At 35.7% G+C, this 19,274-nt stretch overlaps 1 protein-coding gene across 1 annotated transcript in view; it reads right to left on the bottom strand.

The window, feature by feature from the left end:
* The window catches only part of LOC149806255 (dynein beta chain, ciliary-like), an 89,613-nt gene that overhangs the window by 12,070 nt on the left and 58,269 nt on the right, over window positions 1-19,274 (bottom strand). Inside the window, exons 38-45 of the mRNA XM_089951201.1 lie at window positions 17,666-17,899; window positions 11,754-12,014; window positions 11,385-11,531; window positions 7,853-9,313; window positions 7,158-7,328; window positions 6,518-6,640; window positions 6,143-6,336; window positions 4,861-5,137 (exon numbers count right to left, since the gene is read on the bottom strand). Coding sequence (XP_089807327.1) covers window positions 4,861-5,137; window positions 6,143-6,336; window positions 6,518-6,640; window positions 7,158-7,328; window positions 7,853-9,313; window positions 11,385-11,531; window positions 11,754-12,014; window positions 17,666-17,899 — 2,868 coding nt within the window. The remainder of the gene's footprint in view (window positions 1-4,860; window positions 5,138-6,142; window positions 6,337-6,517; window positions 6,641-7,157; window positions 7,329-7,852; window positions 9,314-11,384; window positions 11,532-11,753; window positions 12,015-17,665; window positions 17,900-19,274) is intronic.

Here is a 19,274-nt window from a genome sequence, read left to right as displayed (position 1 = left end):
TATGACTGAGAGCATCCTGATACGATGGCCTATCCAGTATATGACAAAATACAAACCATATTTAATGGCAGCTCATTACAACCTGTATGATGCAGAAAGGTATGACGAACAGTATCCTGATATGATGGCCTATCCATTACATGACAGAAAACCAGGGTCATGTCACATCTCTTGTGACATCATATGGTCCTTACCTAGAACCAGGGTCATGTCACATCTCTTGTAACAGCATATGGTCCTTACCTAGAACCAGGGTCATGTCACATCTCTTGTAACAGCATATGGTCCTTACCTAGAACCAGGGTCATGTCACATCTCTTGTAACAGCATATAGTCCTTACCTAGACTTCCCATCATGAACACCCACCGCAGTTATATGTTATAGCAAAACATTTTTTATTGAAAAAGAACCTAGCAGTAGTACTCTTCTTTCTAACAAGAACAAGATTCTTCTTTCTTTTGTTTAACTGTCTCAAAAGACAATGAACTATCAGGGTATAGGGTGAAAATGATTCATTTGTTGTACAATTTTTGTAAACAAATGCATGTAACCAGCTGCATAATAAACCAGATCTGCTAGTAACATTGCTTATGGAACCTGCCCCATAAGAATATCATGAAACCCATTCTCATATATTTTATATGTGTCAGAAATTTTATTTTTTTAAATTCTGTCCCTCTTTTTCATCACACAATAACAATATAAAGAATGTTTTATTGTATTGTTTTCTGTTTCTGTCAATTCCAACAGCCTATAAATAGACTATGTTGATGTTTGTAAATCAGACACCTACTTGATAATTAGGCCTCATGTATATTTTGTTTGTAAACAATACAAAACATTTCAATAAATTTGTTCAGAGAAAATTTGTTGTTATTTCTGCCTAAATAATACTTGTTCCTAAAGTCTTCTTTTATCATCTGCTGCCATAAATAAATGGCGCTGCCAGCCTGGTGCCAAATAATGCAAACGGGTTCTTTGTAATCTCTCTTAGAAGTTCACAACCAAATGGGTTTATAAAGGTATGAATGCAAAATTTTATATATGTGACTTGTTTTATCCAATGAGCCTTCAGCTTTTGTGCAAATAGCTTGAATATTGTAATTATTAAAGTTTACCGAAAAAATTATGCATTCTGATTGCTATTCATAACATTAGGCAACACCACAGAAATCACAAAGAATTAACAATATAGCTAATGATCAACAGAAACATGTAACCCTGTAGATGATAACTGACAGAAACATGCAGCCATACAGATGACAATCAACAGAAACATGAAGCCATACAATAGAAATATGTTGTCAGGATTTTACATGTTCCCCTACATCACCACCTTTCATTTGTTGTGTTCATAAAAAATAGTCACAAAGTTGAAATAGTAAAAGTATATTATACATTTTTGCTAACCATAAATCGAAGAATAAGTGTCTATCCAAATAAACAGAACATTTTACAAAAGATAAAACATTTGTCCACACAAAATGTCTAATGCATGTGATGTCACATTGTTTGACGTGGTGCACAGTACCGGTTTGAGTTGCAAGTATTTACATTGAAATTCCATATCACAACCAAACATTACATTTTTGCTATATTTTTGTGAAAAGAATATTACTGGATGCATAATACACATATTTACTGTAAATGTATTTGTGACTGCATATTTACAGGATTTCATTTGGAACATTAGATTGTACAGAAGACGTTAACAAATCTTTTTGAGCTGGACTTGCATCACATTTACTGTGCAAATACACTGTGGCTGGATAAAGTTTTGTCCATGCATCAGATATTTCGCCCCTTCATCCCCACCCCCACCCTCGCTATTATCTGAGCAATACTGGTAGTTTTATTTGTTGTTATTGTTCTTGTCTTGGGTGTGTGTGTGTGTGTGTGTGATTTGGATTTTTAACTTAGCTTTAACAATTTTTCAGTCATATCACTATGATGTCTGCAGTGTGGCCATTTATAGTGATGCTTAGCACTGGGGCATCATGTCACAGACATGTAGCATGATGTCCCACCCAGTCACATTATCCTGACACCAGTCCACCCAGTCCTAACACTAACCTCTTAATGCTAAGCGCCAAGCGAGGCAGCTGTGAGTACCATTTTTGTAAGTCTTTGGTATGACTCGGCTGGGGATTCAACCCATGACCTTCTGCATCCAAAGTGGATGCTCTAACCACTAGGCCACCGGAGTGGTCTTTTTGTCTTGGGGGTTTGCTATTTTTCATGTTACCGTATGTTGTATATGGCATAACAAACCCCTGTGGAGGTAAATTGGCCATACTGAAACAGACGAGACTATTTTTCCCCAATTTCCTTTCGTGAGTTGAATAAAAAATGGCAGCCAAAAATGTTCAATGAAAACAAAAAATTCCAAAAGACAGGGTTAAAAAAGTTTTAACATCGCAGCCAATCAGTAAAGAGAATACTGCACAATAATTTCATGGGTTTATTTGGACAAATCAGAATCACATAACATGATATGTTCACATGTTATAATAAAATTATTAAACTGCACACAATATAGGCAAAGTGTACCAACTATGTGATAAGGAGCATTCATCATTATCACTTAATCTTTTTCAAAAACTGGTTTCTGTCACTGTTTTTATGCAGAAATCTAAAAATTAAAGTAAATCAGTTTTGTGTCTTTTGTGCAAAATTTAGCCAAAACAAATAAACTGGACCATTCTTTCACACAAATAACACTGCCTAACTGCCTGGACTAAGTTTCATATTTAACATTTGGCTTTTGTATCTTGGCTCTAATCTGATCCTGGCTCTTATCAGATCCTTATAAATAAATTTAATCTTTGCTCTACCCTAAGAAGCAAAGTTTCAAGTATTTCCACTTTCAAAATAACTTTTAATTTTCTTTTTCCACTTCACTGTTATCTTTCAGATAAGGGAAAAAATACTGTGTAAAATTATTAGTATGTGTTGTTTTATTTCATCAATTCTTAACGGAGATTCTTTTGAGCATCAAAGAGGTGATGAATAAGTACAACACCATTTGTTCTCCACCATGTGTATGATTAAAAGTTGTCTAAATGAAGAATATCTTCTGAGAAGTATTCCTGAACAGTCGATGGTTCATCTTTCCATTGGGATAAAGCATAAATAACATCATGCCAAAAGGTATTTTTAATTGCTTCAGAGATTTTTTCAATTTTGGTTCTTCCTAATTTTAATAATTGTATACCTCCAAATTTTCCAGATATTTGTTCAGAAACCAGTTTTTGCCAAACACCATTTTCATTCAGCAATAGGCTTCTAATCCAGGAAAGTTTTATATAACATAAATGAATACAAGTGAATCATATTTAATCCCCCTTCCTAAATGGAAGTTGTAAGAGTATATCATTTTACCCTCCTGGTTTTACCACCCAAATTACCTTCAAAATAGTATTCTTCTACTGTGTTAGATATACATTTTGTAACTAACTAAATACTTTCATGTTCGTTTAATAGCTTTGAATTGAACTTCCAGTACCTGAGATCTCTGGATATTGCAGATATCAATAATTTCAGTGTTATTACTAAATGATCTATTTTAAAACCAGGAATAATAGATGCATCAATATGTCCTCAGAGATTAACAAATAGTCCAGTCTACTTTGTTTCACAGGATTTGCCTGTTGCCAGGTAAATATTCTACTCTCAGGATTGACAGCTCTCCATGGATCCAGTAAATCAAGTTGATTATTGATATCCTGGACATCTTCTTGGGCCATGGAGTGTTCATAATGTAGGATATTATAAGAGTCAAGCTCCCTGTCCTGAACAACATTCAAGTCCCCACAAATAATAACAGAGGAACTGTCAAAATTAATGATATCCTCCTTCAGATTCCTAAAAGAAACTCAGCCTTATCATCATTATGGCCTGGACAAAATTCACTAGCGTTAGTCTCAGACCAATAAAAGATATATCTAAAATAATGTATCTGCCCTGATCATCATATCTGTTTCTATTAACACTTAATTCAAAATTATTTCTAAACAGGATAACAACACCTGCACTATTGGCAGATTTATGGGTAAAATACACTTATAACCCCATTCAGCCTCCCAGTATGTTTCAGTCTCAGCTGTACTGTGTCTCATGCAGATATATAATGGATGCATTCTTTTGTTTTATCCAGCAAAATAATCTTCTTTTTAAAGTGGAACTGTGTAGAACCTTAACATTCATTGACAAAATTCTAATCTAGGTCTCCATTTTTGATTTTGATTTTTAGCAGAACTTTCCAAACACTTATATAATTATTTATTACACAACCAATACCATAAAAGTACTCACATACACCTTGAGATACACACTCATCCACATGAGCATATGTTTAAAAATATGATTAGTGAGGTACAATGTCATGCACTGGTGGACAGATGTATAATGTAGCCCGAAGTAGAGAGACATGACGTCTATTCTACACCAGGATGTTGTTATAGTTACAAAGCTCTAATATCAATACAGTGTAGCAATTAAAAAATGCCACTTTTACTCATGGATTATCTTCCTTTACCAAAATGCTACTTAATATGCAAAATTACATACAGAGGGATGATTTACAGAAACATGCAAAGTTTTTACAAAGAATCAACTATATAGATGATGATTTACAGAAACATACAAATTTCTCACAAAGAATTAACCTAAGAATAAAACTTTCTTGCATTAAGAGAACTGAAATGCTTAGAATCATCCAAATTAAAATGGATTGGCAATCATACTGGGACATAAGCCATATATCAAATGGCTTCACAATGTTATAGGGACACAAGCCGTACTTGAAATGGTCAGACAATTGTACAGGGACATGAGCTACAATTTAATAGCACACTGACCTGGAGGACAACCCAGTGTCCTTCTTTGGCAGCCAGATCCATCTTCTGCTCAGCCACCACCTCCTGACCTTGGCCGAGAGACACATTGTGGAAGTTTTCTTTGTCCACAGTGAAGCCCAGTTTTCTCCCCATTGCTTCTACATCCTTCAGTGGATCTACCCCAGGGGACAAGATGAAGAAGATGGGAGTACTTGGGTCTGATTCCTCATAGGATTTGGCAAATTCAACAGAACGTCCCTCAACATACTTTGTGCCCATCTTCTCTTCAACAAAGTGCCTGTAGAGAATGTAGGCAATTGGTTCAGAATTCTTACAAGAACATTAAAAGAATACAGATAAAAGATAACAAAAAATGGTGTTATTGTAAAGATAGTTGCCACAGACCCATTATTTCACTCTCTTGTACCTTTCTGGAGATTTCTGATGTTAGCTATAATAATGTTGGAGGCTTTGTGCTGTAGGCATATTACATGGATTTAAGTCTTTCAACTTTTATCATTGAAATACAAGCTCATTACCTAGACCTGCACTAAAGTTTAAGTTCTTGAAAACAATGTGATTCTGAGGTATGTCAGATAACATTTACCTTTCCCAAGGGGAACCCGAGTGGCCGAGTGGTCTAAAGCGCTCTCTGTTATGGATCACTGCCATCTCACCTTTGTCTGCGTAGGTTCGAATCTAGGATTCAGCCAATGTGGGTATGTGAGAAAGCTTGCCAGTAGCTTCTCGTAGGTCGGTGGTTCTTTCCGGGGTTTTCCCGGGTTCTTCCTCCACCATTAATACTGGCCGCCATGTATAGTCTATTGTGCGCTGAAAAATGGCGTTAAACCCTACAACAACAACAACAACAACCTTTCCCAAAATAGCATAAACCAAACCTTCACCCTAAAGTGTTGACACAATGACTGGTAATTCAAGGAATAATAAAGTGTACACATAAGACAGGTCTGCTACTACAGTTCTGAAATATCAACTGTTGAGATAAATAAAGGATGAGATTTACACTGTGTCCAATTTCAGATGCAGAATGAAACTTTTAAAATAAGTGTGACCATATAAGCTGCTATAATAGTAGAGACAGGGTTCTGATTCAGAACTCCTATACAATATAATAGTAGAGACAGGGTTCTGATTCAGAACTCCTATACAATATAATAGTAGAGACAGGGTTCTGATTCAGAACTCCTATACAATATAATAGTAGAGACAGGGTTCTGATTCAGAACTCCTATACAATATAAAGCAAGTATTTTTATAACAGAAGAAGGCTGAAGTGCATTACCTGATTGCATATGTCATTCTGTCAGGTCTAAGGGCCCTCATCATACACAGTTTCTGGAGGGTAGTTTTGTTCTTCCATTCCTGGGGGAATTTTTCTTTCTCTGGACATTCACTTTCAACAAACTTCTTCCAGCGCTTGGCAGATCCTTCAATATCCCTGTCAAGGTTGCGGAATTCCTCCATAGCGGAAAGGGACTAAGGAAGAAAAACTTGATTTTAATATTTATATTGTAAATTAGGTATTCCTGAATTAGGTCTGATTAATTTTATTGAAATTCATAATTTATATGAAGGAATTTGTGATGATAAATAAAACAGAAATGTTTAATAGCATCAGAAAAAGGTTCAAACATGTTAAAATTACAAATTCACAAACCTTAATGCCTCCCCAGCTGTAATTGTTCATGAAATCAACTGGACTGGTCAGATTGGGAGCTGATGGAAAGCGAAGCAGGAAATCAAGTTCAACAGGGTTCAGGTCTCTAGCCAGAAGAAGTATCTGAAACCCAAAGCATCCATGCATTACAATGTTTTCAAAGATGAAACATGCATTATTGTTTAGAGGTTGATAAAAAATATGTTTGTCTAGTCTCTTATATATAAAATTTTTAAGTTTATGTGTCCCTTTAACTGTTGTTTTGGTGGTCCATTTTGTCTGGATTCAACTAAAAATGCACACATGCAAATAATGTAACTACTTTAAAAAAAATGTTCCTAGATACAGATTGGGCAACTGAACATAAACTATGTAGATACTGACACGCAGCATTTCTGAACAAGTGAAATAAGACATGATACTGTTATCACAAAGACGATAGTAAAGACAAACAAGTGAAATAAGACATGATACTGTTATCACAAAGACAATAGTAAAGACAAACAAGTGAAATAAGACATGATACTGTTACAGATTTCACAAAGACGATAGTAAAGACAAACAAGTGAAATAAGACATGATACAGATTTCGCAAAGACGATAGTAAAGACAAAGTACCAAAGTAATATCCTGCTCTTACCTGGAAGGTCATCTGAGTTAAGAAAATGAGTTTGTCCTTTTCAAAGAGACCTCTGGAGGTGTACACAAAGACTGAGTAGGTAATGCAGTCAATCAAGTTATTCACCCTCTGTTTGAGTTCTTCTGATGGTTCTGCTTTGTCAATGGCTTTCTCAAACACCACACTGAATGCCTGGGGAAGTAAGTCTTTACAATTAGCATGAAATCACATCACAGAAGAAGTGTTAAAGACTTTTCGAAAAAAAAATTAAGGATTATTACTGGAACATTTTTATTTCCAAATAAATGCTTCCAGTTCAATTTATTTTATTTGAATGCTGAATTAATGATTTTGAAAGGATTATTACTGGAACATTTTTATTACCAAATAAGTGTTTCCAGTTTAATTTATTTTACTAGAATGTTGATTTAATGATTCTAAGAGACCATAAAGTAGTACTGTAATTACAGATGCTGAACATAGCTATGTTTGATCAATTGGATTATCAACTGCCTTTTTGTTTGGTTACTTTCATTTTCCCTTGTGAATTATGAAATTAGATATAGCTCATATTTCTTATTTCCAAAAATCAACACAGACTTAACTTGAAAGAATGATATGGTGACGTGTAGGTTTTGCTCTTGCAACATTTGCGGCATGTGGAGTCTTTCATGTAATACTTGAATTGATTAAACTGTAAGCAAACACACAATTACCTTCAAAGAGAACTGATAAATTAGGTTGATCTTGTTGAGGTCATTGAGGATGAAGTAAAGCAGAGATGACCTGGCTGCAGCCGGTCGGTACAATTCACGTGCCAAGTTAATGTCCACTTCTGTCTTTTTGGCCTCTTCAGCTTTCACCTCAATCTCAGCAGCTGTCCTCTTTGTGGTCTCCAGGTTTTCCACAAGGGCGTAGTCACCCAAGAAGTTACCCTCTGCAGCTGATAAACGAGCTAGCAAATTGTCCTCCAGTTTCTTCAGGGTGATCTTGAACTCATTCTGCTGGCGGGTCAAGTCTGATTTTAGTTTCTCCAAGTCTGGTCTTTCTTTGCTGACCACAGCTGCAAGCAACTGGTCCTCTAAACCATCCCTGGTGACAGTGAAGTTAATCAATGTGGTCTGTGCCTGCATTTCTGGTTTGTAGTGGGGATTGGCAAGCTTGGTTTGAAGAATAAGGCGGAAGTCCTTATGGTAGTCTACTTCTTTGTCTCCCATTTTAATGGCCCGTCCTTTTTTTATTGTGTTTCTGCCAAGTAGAGGATCAAGAACAGGGTCAATGCTCTCCCCAATGTTTTCTATCAGAACCACATCGCCAGCAGATACGGCTCTTTCAATAGCATCCAGATAACCCTTTGCACCAAGTCTAACAATTTTAAGGTCATTCCCATACTTAGTCTTGATCCACTTGAGTCCCTGCAGTTGGGGATCTATCATCAGTGGCCATCTTTCACAGCTTGTCAGGATGGTGGCATTTTCTGTGGACATTCTGTCGCTTGGCAGACCTTCATTATTCCAGGATGCAATGGTGGCATCGTCTGTGAGTAGAGTAAGAGGATCAAGACCTTCTGAAACTGGGATGGGATCTTTTAAAGTTGCTAAGAATGGTAACCAATATTTCTCTGTTAGATCTAATCGATACTGTTTTGTGAAGCAACCCACGTAGGAAATGAATGCTGTGATCATCAAAACATCTCCTGGAAGAGTCTTTTCCTGCACGCGGAATTTATTCACTGATTCTGCCCATCGTACATTTTCTGATGCAAGACCTCCAACCAAGCGATTTGCCAATTCAATGGTTTTAGCTGTTGTCTCAGCTTCCTGTTGACACCTTAGCTTCTCATTTGTTGCTTGTTCAAATTTGGCTGTCAATTCAGCCAAGTCGGCCTCAAGAGCGTTAATTTTGGTTGTGATCACTCGCAGTTTTTCACGTGCACTGGCAAGGTCAGCATTAGCTGCAGCAAGAGCATTTCTCTTTGGCTCAACTTCACAAAAGACTTCATAGTATTTGACAATGTTGATAACCCAGGATGCTAAACCTGCAGCTGCCAAAGATTTGCTACGGATGAACTCTGGATCAAATTCAGGGTCTTTAAGGTATGGTTCTACAGCTTTTAGACAGTTATCATGAATGTTGTCCTTGTCATAGTTTACAAGACTGTCGAGGAAGACATCAACCTGAAGTAAATTAAGGGCAAATTTAAATATGGGTTCTATTTCTGAAAATAGTTGCATTTGAATGAAATGAGTGAAAGTTCAGTGCCAGTAACCTTTAAGGAAAATGCAGAATCACACCTCTTTGCTCTGTCGTCCTACACAAAGCCAAGAGGCTGAACCTGATCAACATTTTATTTTCTGTTTAGGTTTAAATACTACTTTATATTGAACTTTCTACAAGTCAGTCATTGTGTAACAACTTGCTATGGTTTACAGAATGATCATTCCCAGAATTTGTATGTGGGTAGTGACCATACCCAACAGGTTGTTATGGGTTACAGAATGACCATACCCAACAGGTTGTTATTTGTTACAGAATGATCATTCCCAGCATTTTTATGTGGGTAAAACAGTGACCATACCCAATAGGTTGTTATGGGTTACAGAATGACCATACCCAACAGGTTGTTATGGGTTACAGAATGATCATTCCCAGCATTTTTATGTGGGTAAAACAGTGACCATACCCAACAGGTCATTATGGGTTACAGAATGACCATACCCAACAGGTTGTTATGGGTTACAGAATGATCATTCCTAGCATTTTTATGTGGGTAAAGCAGTGACCATACCCAACAGGTTGTTATGGGTTACAGAATGACCATACCCAACAGGTTGTTATGGGTTACAGAATGATCATTCCCAGCATGTTCAGGATCATGACTGTTTGGTCTAATGATAGAATTTTCTTTACTTCACTTTGTAAGATCATAGTGTGTATCAAATTTTAATTAACTATGAAACAAATATTTTTTTTATTTGTTCTACATTTTGTAATATGATGTATGTTGTTGAAAACTTATAATAATACTACAATTCTCATCACACAGTAGAGTCAGTTTTCATCCAGAGGAATTTTTACAACAACACAAAATCAATCTGGATTGATTTTATCTTTATGAATTATATCTTCATTCTTTTCTGAATCATTCTACTCTGACAACACATTGTTCTGACTATTATAAGTGTCCAAGGAGCTAGTATACTCAGTCCTAATTAGCCTTAGATTGATTTAATACCATCAATTATGTTGCATAGAATGCTGTCATCCTCAATGGCATGTGGTTTACGGTACATCAATTATTTCTTTTCAAATTTTCTGAAATATCAGCATGCAGTAAATATTTGTATGAGAGTAGGCATATCTTAAATCATGCAAAAATCACACTGACGACAAAGTCACTTATTGTGCTCAACACAGCTGCTTTAACTTAATGCATGCGAAAATCACTCTGACTATAAAATCACTTACTGTGCTCAACACAGCTACTTTAACTTAATGCATGCAAAAATCACCCTGACTATAAAATCACTTACTGTGCTCAACACAGCTACTTTAACTTAATGCATGCAAAAATCACCCTAACTATAAAATCACTTACTGTGCTCAACACAGCTACTTTAACTTAATGCATGCAAAAATCACCCTGACTATAAAATCACTTACTGTGCTCAACACAGCTACTTTAACTTAATGTATGCAAAAATCACTCTGACTACAAAGTCACTTACTGTGCTCAACACAGCTGCTTTAACTTAATGTATGCAGAAATCACCCTGACTATAAAATCACTTACTGTGCTCAACACAGCTACTTTAACTTAATGTATGCAAAAATCACCCTGACTATAAAATCACTTACTGTGCTCAACACAGCTGCTTTAACTTAATGCATGCAAAAATCACCCTGACTATAAAATCACTTACTGTGCTCAACACAGCTGCTTTAACTTAATGCATGCAAAAATCACTCTGACTACAAAGTCACTTACTGTGCTCAACACAGCTGCTTTAACTTAATGCATGCAAAAATCACCCTGACTATAAAGTCACATACTGTACTCAACACAGCTGATTTAACTTAATGCATGCAAAAATCACCCTGACTATAAAGTCACTTACTGTGCTCAACACAGCTACTTTAACTTAATGCATGCGAAAATCACCCTGACTACAAAGTCACTTACTGTGCTCAACACAGCTGCTTTAATTTAATGCAAGTGAAAATAACCACATCTACAAAGACACTTACTTTGCTCATCACAGTTGCTTTTGCTGCTTTCCAACTTCTGTCTTTGGATACCTTTCCACCTGGTGCCAGGAGGCACATTACAGCAGCACACACATTGATTACAGCAGGAGGAGGAGAACCAAATGATTTCAACTCTGTCAAGTTGTTCTGGAATTAAAACCATTTAATGCACATTAGAAGATTCAATTTCTATTGTTTATCTAAATCTGAGACAGGAATTAAAAGAAAACCTTTTGCAACTCTTTCAAAATGTAGAAGTTCTATATCTGTTGTTCAAAAATTTAAATAGAGTGCTTTATGTTTTTTAAATAAAGCTGCAAGCTAGAGAGCAAGCTGGCTATAAATAAATGTTTTTGTCTTGTACCTTACCTTATTAAGAGTATTCAGAGCTTCCACAGCGGCTTTCAGGGCTGGTTCTGCCTTGGCCAAATCTTGCTCACAATCTTTCTGCTTTTTGGATACTTCCTCATTGATCTTTGACACTTTCTTTTCTTCTTCATCTGCTATTGCTTTTTCTTTAGACACCTTTTCTGTTTCTGCTCCAACAATTTGGATGAGTTTGTTGGCATCCTCATTTTTCTGGGCTAACTCTACTTCCTGGGCAGCTAGTTTAGCCTTCAGGTCATCAACCTAAACAAACAGACATGACATTTTTAGCAGTAACAGCTTAGTTACCAATCTTGATTGTAATCACCAGTAATAACAGTACTTTAGGTCAGCTGCTGTCTGATGTAAAAATCAGTTTACATATATATATGGCATAAAGACACATCAGTACCATCAGTTTACATATATATGGCATAATGACACATCAGTACCATCAGTTTACATATATATGGCATAATGACACATCAGTACCATCAGTTTACATATATATGGCATAATGACACATCAGTACCATCAGTTTACATATATATGGCATAATGACACATCAGTACCATCCTGGCAATATAGTGATGATAATGAAGACTGTGCAGCAGCAGCAGCATAGAGCACGATAATTTATGATCAATTATAAATATAATGTCAATAAAGAATCCATTATGTTCAGATCCATATTAAAGGTAGTCTTCAGTACAACAACAGTTTTACACAAATAAATATTTAAAGTATTGTACACGGTCAAGAGATTTATAAACTGGGGTCTGAAATATTTTCCCCCTTACTTCCAAGATTCAATGAAATTAATGTAATACTACATCAAGAGTGCAACTTATAAGTTTTTGGATTGTGTGAAACTTTCACAGAGGTAGAAGGTCAAATCTTAAGTGGCTTTACATATATACGAGAAATGATGTAAATTACAACTGATACCCAGATTTAGAACATGTTCATCTGTGCATTGTTTGGCTTCAATTTATATTTGTCCACATTAGGCCAGTTCTAACCTACTTTGTATAATTGTCCAAAAGTCAGAGCTATATCTGGAAACCTGGAATTGGTTATTCTGTGTGATTTTAATACCAATCTTTTCATCTACCTTGTACAATCAAACAGATAAATTTGACAACATACAATCTTAGCTAGAAATAATTGGAAATATATAGAGGATATCAATATCTTAGAGTACACATCTGAGTATATATATATGGAAATATTTCAAGAGTGAAGTAAAAACACTATCATGAGTGAAATATTTCCATATATCTACTCACAAGATGTAGATTTTCCTTTTATTATATATTTTTGCAAGGCAAAAAGCTATTAATTTGCATGGATTTTCTCCATTCTGTGCCAATGTGATTAACAGCTGCATTACTTTATTAATAAAAACAGGTTCCTAAATTTTACAATAGTTTCTGGACAGCAATCTTATACAGATTTCGCTAGCTTCAAATTGTGTATTTCGTCAATATAATGATTTTATTCAGCATAAGGGTTGACTTTATTGGCCCTAAGCTGTTAAAACTAAGTGAAAACATAATACACAAATAAATAGCACATAATATAAGCTTAAGACCAAAATTTCACAAATGGTCTTCTACCTTAAATGACACAATGCCATAATGACAATGTGAAAAAGATTCCAGAAAATTATAGACCCTTATAGTCTTACCAAACATTTTCAAAACTATTGAGAAAGCAATGTTTAAAAAAAATGTTTTTCTTTAAGTACTTACCAATCATATTAACATCAGAAAAATATACTGTATTTACAGAATATGTTGGAACACCATGTTTGTTGGGGCACCATATATTAATTTTTAAAGTAATTTTTTTGTACACTGTATGTTTTTGGACATATCATTTTTTTTAAGTCGTAAGTTGTGGGACACCTTATGAATGTCTTCAAGCAATTGGTTGATTAGGCAGCATTAGGATCAATTAACCATTCAATCTGAACTGGAGATAGTTTGGGTCAATTGAAACGGCATCTTACTTTCTTACCCTGTATGCCAAACCCAAGGTTTTCAGCTAGAATGTCTTTTATGATAGGAGTTTCAGTGAAGTTTTGGCTAAAGTCTCAAACTCATTTGAATTGATCTTTGTCCAACCCATACGATTCCATTTGAATTGATCTTTGTCCAACCCATACGATTCCATTTGAACTGATCTTTGTCCAACCCATACGATTCTATTTGCATTGATCTTTGTCCAACCCATACAATTTCATCTGAACTGATCTTTGTCCAACCCATACGATTCCATTTGAATTGATCTTTGTCCAACCCATACGATTCCATTTGCAAACAGCAACTTTGGACAAAATTAGCAAGTAGGTCAGATCGATCTTTATCATTTCCAATATCACTCTGCTATGATGCCTGAAGGCGTTGGAAATCATGGAGCAGTAGCCTTTGATAGGAACTGGGGCTAATTATTTCTCCTCAAATAGCCAGAGAAAGAAATCAGCAACCATGAGAATGAGGTGCTCAAATGAACAATGTTGTTGACTTTGCATAAGTTTCTGAATGTAATCCATTTCTCTCATACACCTTCAAAGTGGAGGGTCATGAGATTATCTCCACATCTTAAGTCTGGAATTTGTTTGTTAACAGAGTTCTCCTGAGGACAGCTTGGCTTGAAGGAGGAGGGAGGAGCTGGTCCAGATAGGAATGAAATACCTGTCACCATGGCTGTTTGAGTAAATTTGGATTTACAAGGATTTTCCTGGGCACATCTATTGCTAGACTAAGTAGGTCCTTGACCCTGGATTTGTCCCACTGCAGTGGCACCAACAGAACCAGTTTGCAGTTCTGGCCCTTCAATTTCTGTATTATTTTCAATACTAGTACCATGGGATGGGTAAGCCAAGGCCCCAGAATCATCCCATCTGATTCACAATACATTCACAGCCCAACTGAAGAAAGGGATCATTGTGTATGAAGGACTTTGCCTGTTCTTGACAGAGAAAATGGGCCATGACATTCAGCCTGTCTAATTTGTATGGATATATTTAGATAGGAACACCAGCATTGAAGCTCTCAAACAAGAATGCAGAGATAAGGTGACTTGGTCCCAAGGTAAGCCAACACCATCAAATTGTCCATCTTGACCAGAATTACTTTCCCCAAAAGTCGACCCTTTAACACATAAAAGGCCTTGATTATTGATTAATTTTCAGAAGGTTGATATGAAGGGGCAATTCTTCAGAACCCCACTTGCCACTGACTTTGACAAAGCATGAGATGGACTCCTGAACCATAAGAACTGGTATCCAGTCCAGTCTTGATCTTGACTTTGTGACTGAGATGGCTGAAAAAGGGGCACCACAGAATCTCAGGATCATCTGTAAAGGGCATATCAACAGATGACTGAAAAAGGGGCACCACAGAAGCTCAGGATCATCTGTAAAGGGCATATCAACAGATGGCTGAAAAAGGGGCACCACAGAAACTCAGGATCATCTGTAAAGGGCATATCAACAGATGACTGAAAAAGGGGCACCACAGAAACTCTGGATCATCTGTAAAGGGCATATCAACCGATGACTGAAAAAGGGGCACCACAGAACCTCAGGATCATCTGTAAAGGGCATATCAACAGATGACTGAAAAAGGGGCACCACAGAAGCTCAGGATCATCTGTAAAGGGCATATCAACAGATGACTGAAAAAGGAGCATCACAGAACCTCAGGATCATCTGTAAAGGGCATATCAACAGATGACTGAAAAAGGGGCACCACAGAACCTCAGGATCATCTGTAAAGGGCATATCAACAGATGACTGAAAAAGGGGCACCACAGAGCCTTGGGATCATATGTAAAGGGCATATCAACAGATGACTAAAAAAGGGGCACCACAGAGTCTCAGGATCATCTGTAAAGGGCATATCAACAGATGACAGCAGAATCAGATGTGTTGGGTCAAGATCAAGTTAAGGAACTTAACAAACTCTCCCAGTAAATCCATTCCCTGTTGGAAATCAACTCTGCAAGCTCAATAAGCCATAACAATTGTAAATGAGAGAGGTATACCATGTTGCAACTGGTAATCAGCTCAATCCTTAAAAGGACAATGTACTGTAAAAGTTTGAGATCTGACTTTTCCCAGTTTACTATAAAACCCAAACAGGCTAGAAGGAAAAGAACTTATCATGTATTTTTTTGAGGATGTCGTCCATATTGCCCACCATCATTGTTGATCAGTATGGGGTAATGACATACTTCATAAGTGCAAAAGCCCAAGGGTTTATTTTTAGACCAAAGGGGAGTGTATAAAACTGATTTATGATTACTTCAAAGGCAATCAGAAAGAATTTGCATAAAGCCAGATGAAAAGGAACTTGAAAATATGATTAGATCTTGACTGATCACAAATTCATCCTGTTCATGAAAAGTCTGACTGAACAAGCCATTTCCTTCTATATCTGATTGAACAAGTCATTTACTCAGTTTTCCAATGGCATTTGACACAAGAAAAAACCAGGAATAAAAACCAGGAGAATTTATTTTTTGAATGATCACCACCATCCAACTGTCAAGTAATGACCTGCATAATTTCGTCTTTCTTCAAATCTGATGGAACTTGAAGATGAAAGGGGAGGGTATTGGATAAATAAAATCCAAAGCCCATATATATTTTGCCACAAGTTCCGAGAAGTTTATCTTGAGGATAAACCAACGAAGAATCATCATATAGATCATGTTTATAACTATTGCATAATATGAGGTACGTACAAAGCAACATTAATCCTATAATCAAACTTCAAAAGCATGCAGTGAGAATTATGAGATGTTGATCTAATGACATCAACTGTTTAAAATCTTTAAGCTGGCTTCCATTTACACAAACATTTCATGTGACTGGCATATTCTGGTTCATAAAGCCGTTCATTTTACCTGAATCATACGTCTTCCAAACTATCTCAATGTACTCTTTAAGATTTGCATTATAGCTACTCAAATCCAGAATTACAGCATTGAAAAAGTCGCTTGCATATACAGCTTTTACTGAATGGAGTCATCTACAGTTTAATCAAGGCAAGCTGACAATCTTGCTGTGTTCAATGTGGGATGTTTCAATAACCTAAGCATATATTATCTTTCACCAAATATTGTCAGTTTCTCTTTGTTCTTATGTACATGCTTTAATCAGTTACAAACAAGATGTACATGTATGCACATTATACAAGTTAAATAGTTGTGTGACAATGAACAATCAACAAGTTCTTTATTTTTGTAAGGAATATAGTCTGCATGTATTGAATATTGTATGCCCCTGAGAGCCTAATGTGAGAAACAAATATTTATATAAATCAGATAATAAAGTTTATATTTATTATTATTATTATTATCATTATTATTATCGTTATCATCTATGCATGCATGCATGCCTATCTGTTTGCATGTATGCATAGGGTTTTGTGGCACAATACTAGCTATACAGTGCCAATTAAAAGTTAAGTTCCAAAATACAATGATAAAAATTACATCAAAACTTTGGAAAGATACATCCTTCCAAATAAACGTAAATGCATAGTAATGCAAGATAAAAGATTCATTGCAAATATGCTAAAACTAGGTTTTGGTCAAGTTTGTCTCCTCCACAACAGGAATTAAATGTAATCAAGGCATTAAATGTAATGGGGAAGATTCTCACTATATAAAAAATAAAATAAAACAAAGAACCTCTTGTGTCTGATCTGATGCATTTACTATATGATGACAACCCTTTTGTCAAGTGCTTTTAAAGCCACAGTTTGGTGAAAGATGTGACTGCTGACTTTGACAGTTTTGTCATTCATTTCTTTTCTTGACTGAATTTATATATCAGTATATAAATGTAAATTCTTTCACATACCTTTTCCTATATTACAAATCAGATGATATTTTTATACCTGTGAAGCAGTACTCTTCAATTTTTCCAATCCATTCTCAAGACGCACTATCTTTGCCTGCAGCTCTGTATTTTTCTTGCCAAGCAAGTTTTGGTACAGAGAGATCTGCTCAAGGAAGGACTTAGGGGTTGTGTAGTTGTATCGTCTCTCATTTTGAAGGTAACTGGCGCTCATCTCATTCACAGACTTGTGAACATTGGCCATGAATAGGGAGATAGATCCCCTCAACTCGGGCTGAAATGAGGTATCATATACACATATAATACAAACATACTATAAAACATAGCAAGATGACACTGAAGCCCCAACCAATAAAGTCTAAAAGACAAAACATATGCTCCATATTCAAACTGGGGCCACAGCTTAATCAATTTTAACACAAAATGGTACAAATCTGTTAAATTCCCTATCAAGGTTTAGCTGGAATGCAGGGATTAAATGTTTGCACATCAAATCCTGAGTAGAGAAATTCATTAAAAGCAGATAACTCCTATTGATATGTTTGGTCTGGTGTTTTAGGGTACAGAACACAAGCAGGTTATGAAATGCTGAGGCAAATGAAGTATAGTGTATTGTCCAATAAAACATGACTGTAGCTAGCCTAGACTTATCAGATGGAAGGATTTAAACCACCAATCTTTCAGCCACATTTCTGACATGCCAACCAATGGAAACTCTCTTGAGTATTTAAAAATTTGTATCTACAATAATTATAAATATATTTTAATTATTTTATGAACTTTGTGAAGAAATATAGCTAGAGGTAGTCTCTACTGCGTGAATAATGAGGTTTTTCTAGCATAAGAGAACCATATTTTGTGATATAAACTTGAAATATCTCAGCTCTGTTTATTGTGTAATGAGACTGTTCTAGCAAGGTAGAAAGCCTGAATTATCTCTACTCTGTTTATTGAGTAATGCAATTGTTCTAGCATAAGAGAACTTTAATTTGTGAAGATCAAAAACCTGAATTATCTACAATGTGTTACTTAAGTAATATGATTATTCTAGCCTCAGTAAAGTCTATTTTATGACAACAAATAGTCTGCATTAGCTACACTCTATTGCATGAGTAATGATATAGCTGTATTCTAACTCAACTTTGTGAAAACAAATACCTTGAACAAGCTCCATGAGTTTGTATGAAGAATATCATTGTTTTAGACAAATTATTTTTTGTAAACATAAGTAGCCAGAAATAATTCCATTATGCTGCATGTTGCATGATTGATGGGACTGTTCTAGAAAAATTCTTTTTTGTAAATATAAGTAGCCAGAAATAATTCCATTATGTTGCATGTTGCATGATTGATGGGACTGTTCTAGACAAATTCTTTTTTGGAAATATAAGTAGCCAGAAATAATTCCATTATGTTGCATGTTGCATGATTGATGGGACTGTTCTAGACAAATTCTTTTTTGTAAATATAAGTAGCCAGAAATAATTCCATTATGTTGCATGTTGCATAAATTAATGGGACTGTTCTAGACAAAGTCTTTTTTGTAAATATAAGTAGCCAGAAATAATTCCATTATGTTGCATGTTGCATGATTAATGGGACTGTTCTAGACAAAGTCTTTTTTGTAAATATAAGTAGCCAGAAATAAT

The sequence above is a fragment of the Sinohyriopsis cumingii genome, chromosome 2 (assembly GCF_028554795.1).
Source record: "Sinohyriopsis cumingii isolate HCF-2022 chromosome 2, ASM2855479v2, whole genome shotgun sequence".
In the NCBI taxonomy this organism is placed as follows: domain Eukaryota; kingdom Metazoa; phylum Mollusca; class Bivalvia; order Unionida; family Unionidae; genus Sinohyriopsis; species Sinohyriopsis cumingii.
This window is presented reverse-complemented; position numbering and strand designations above follow the sequence as displayed.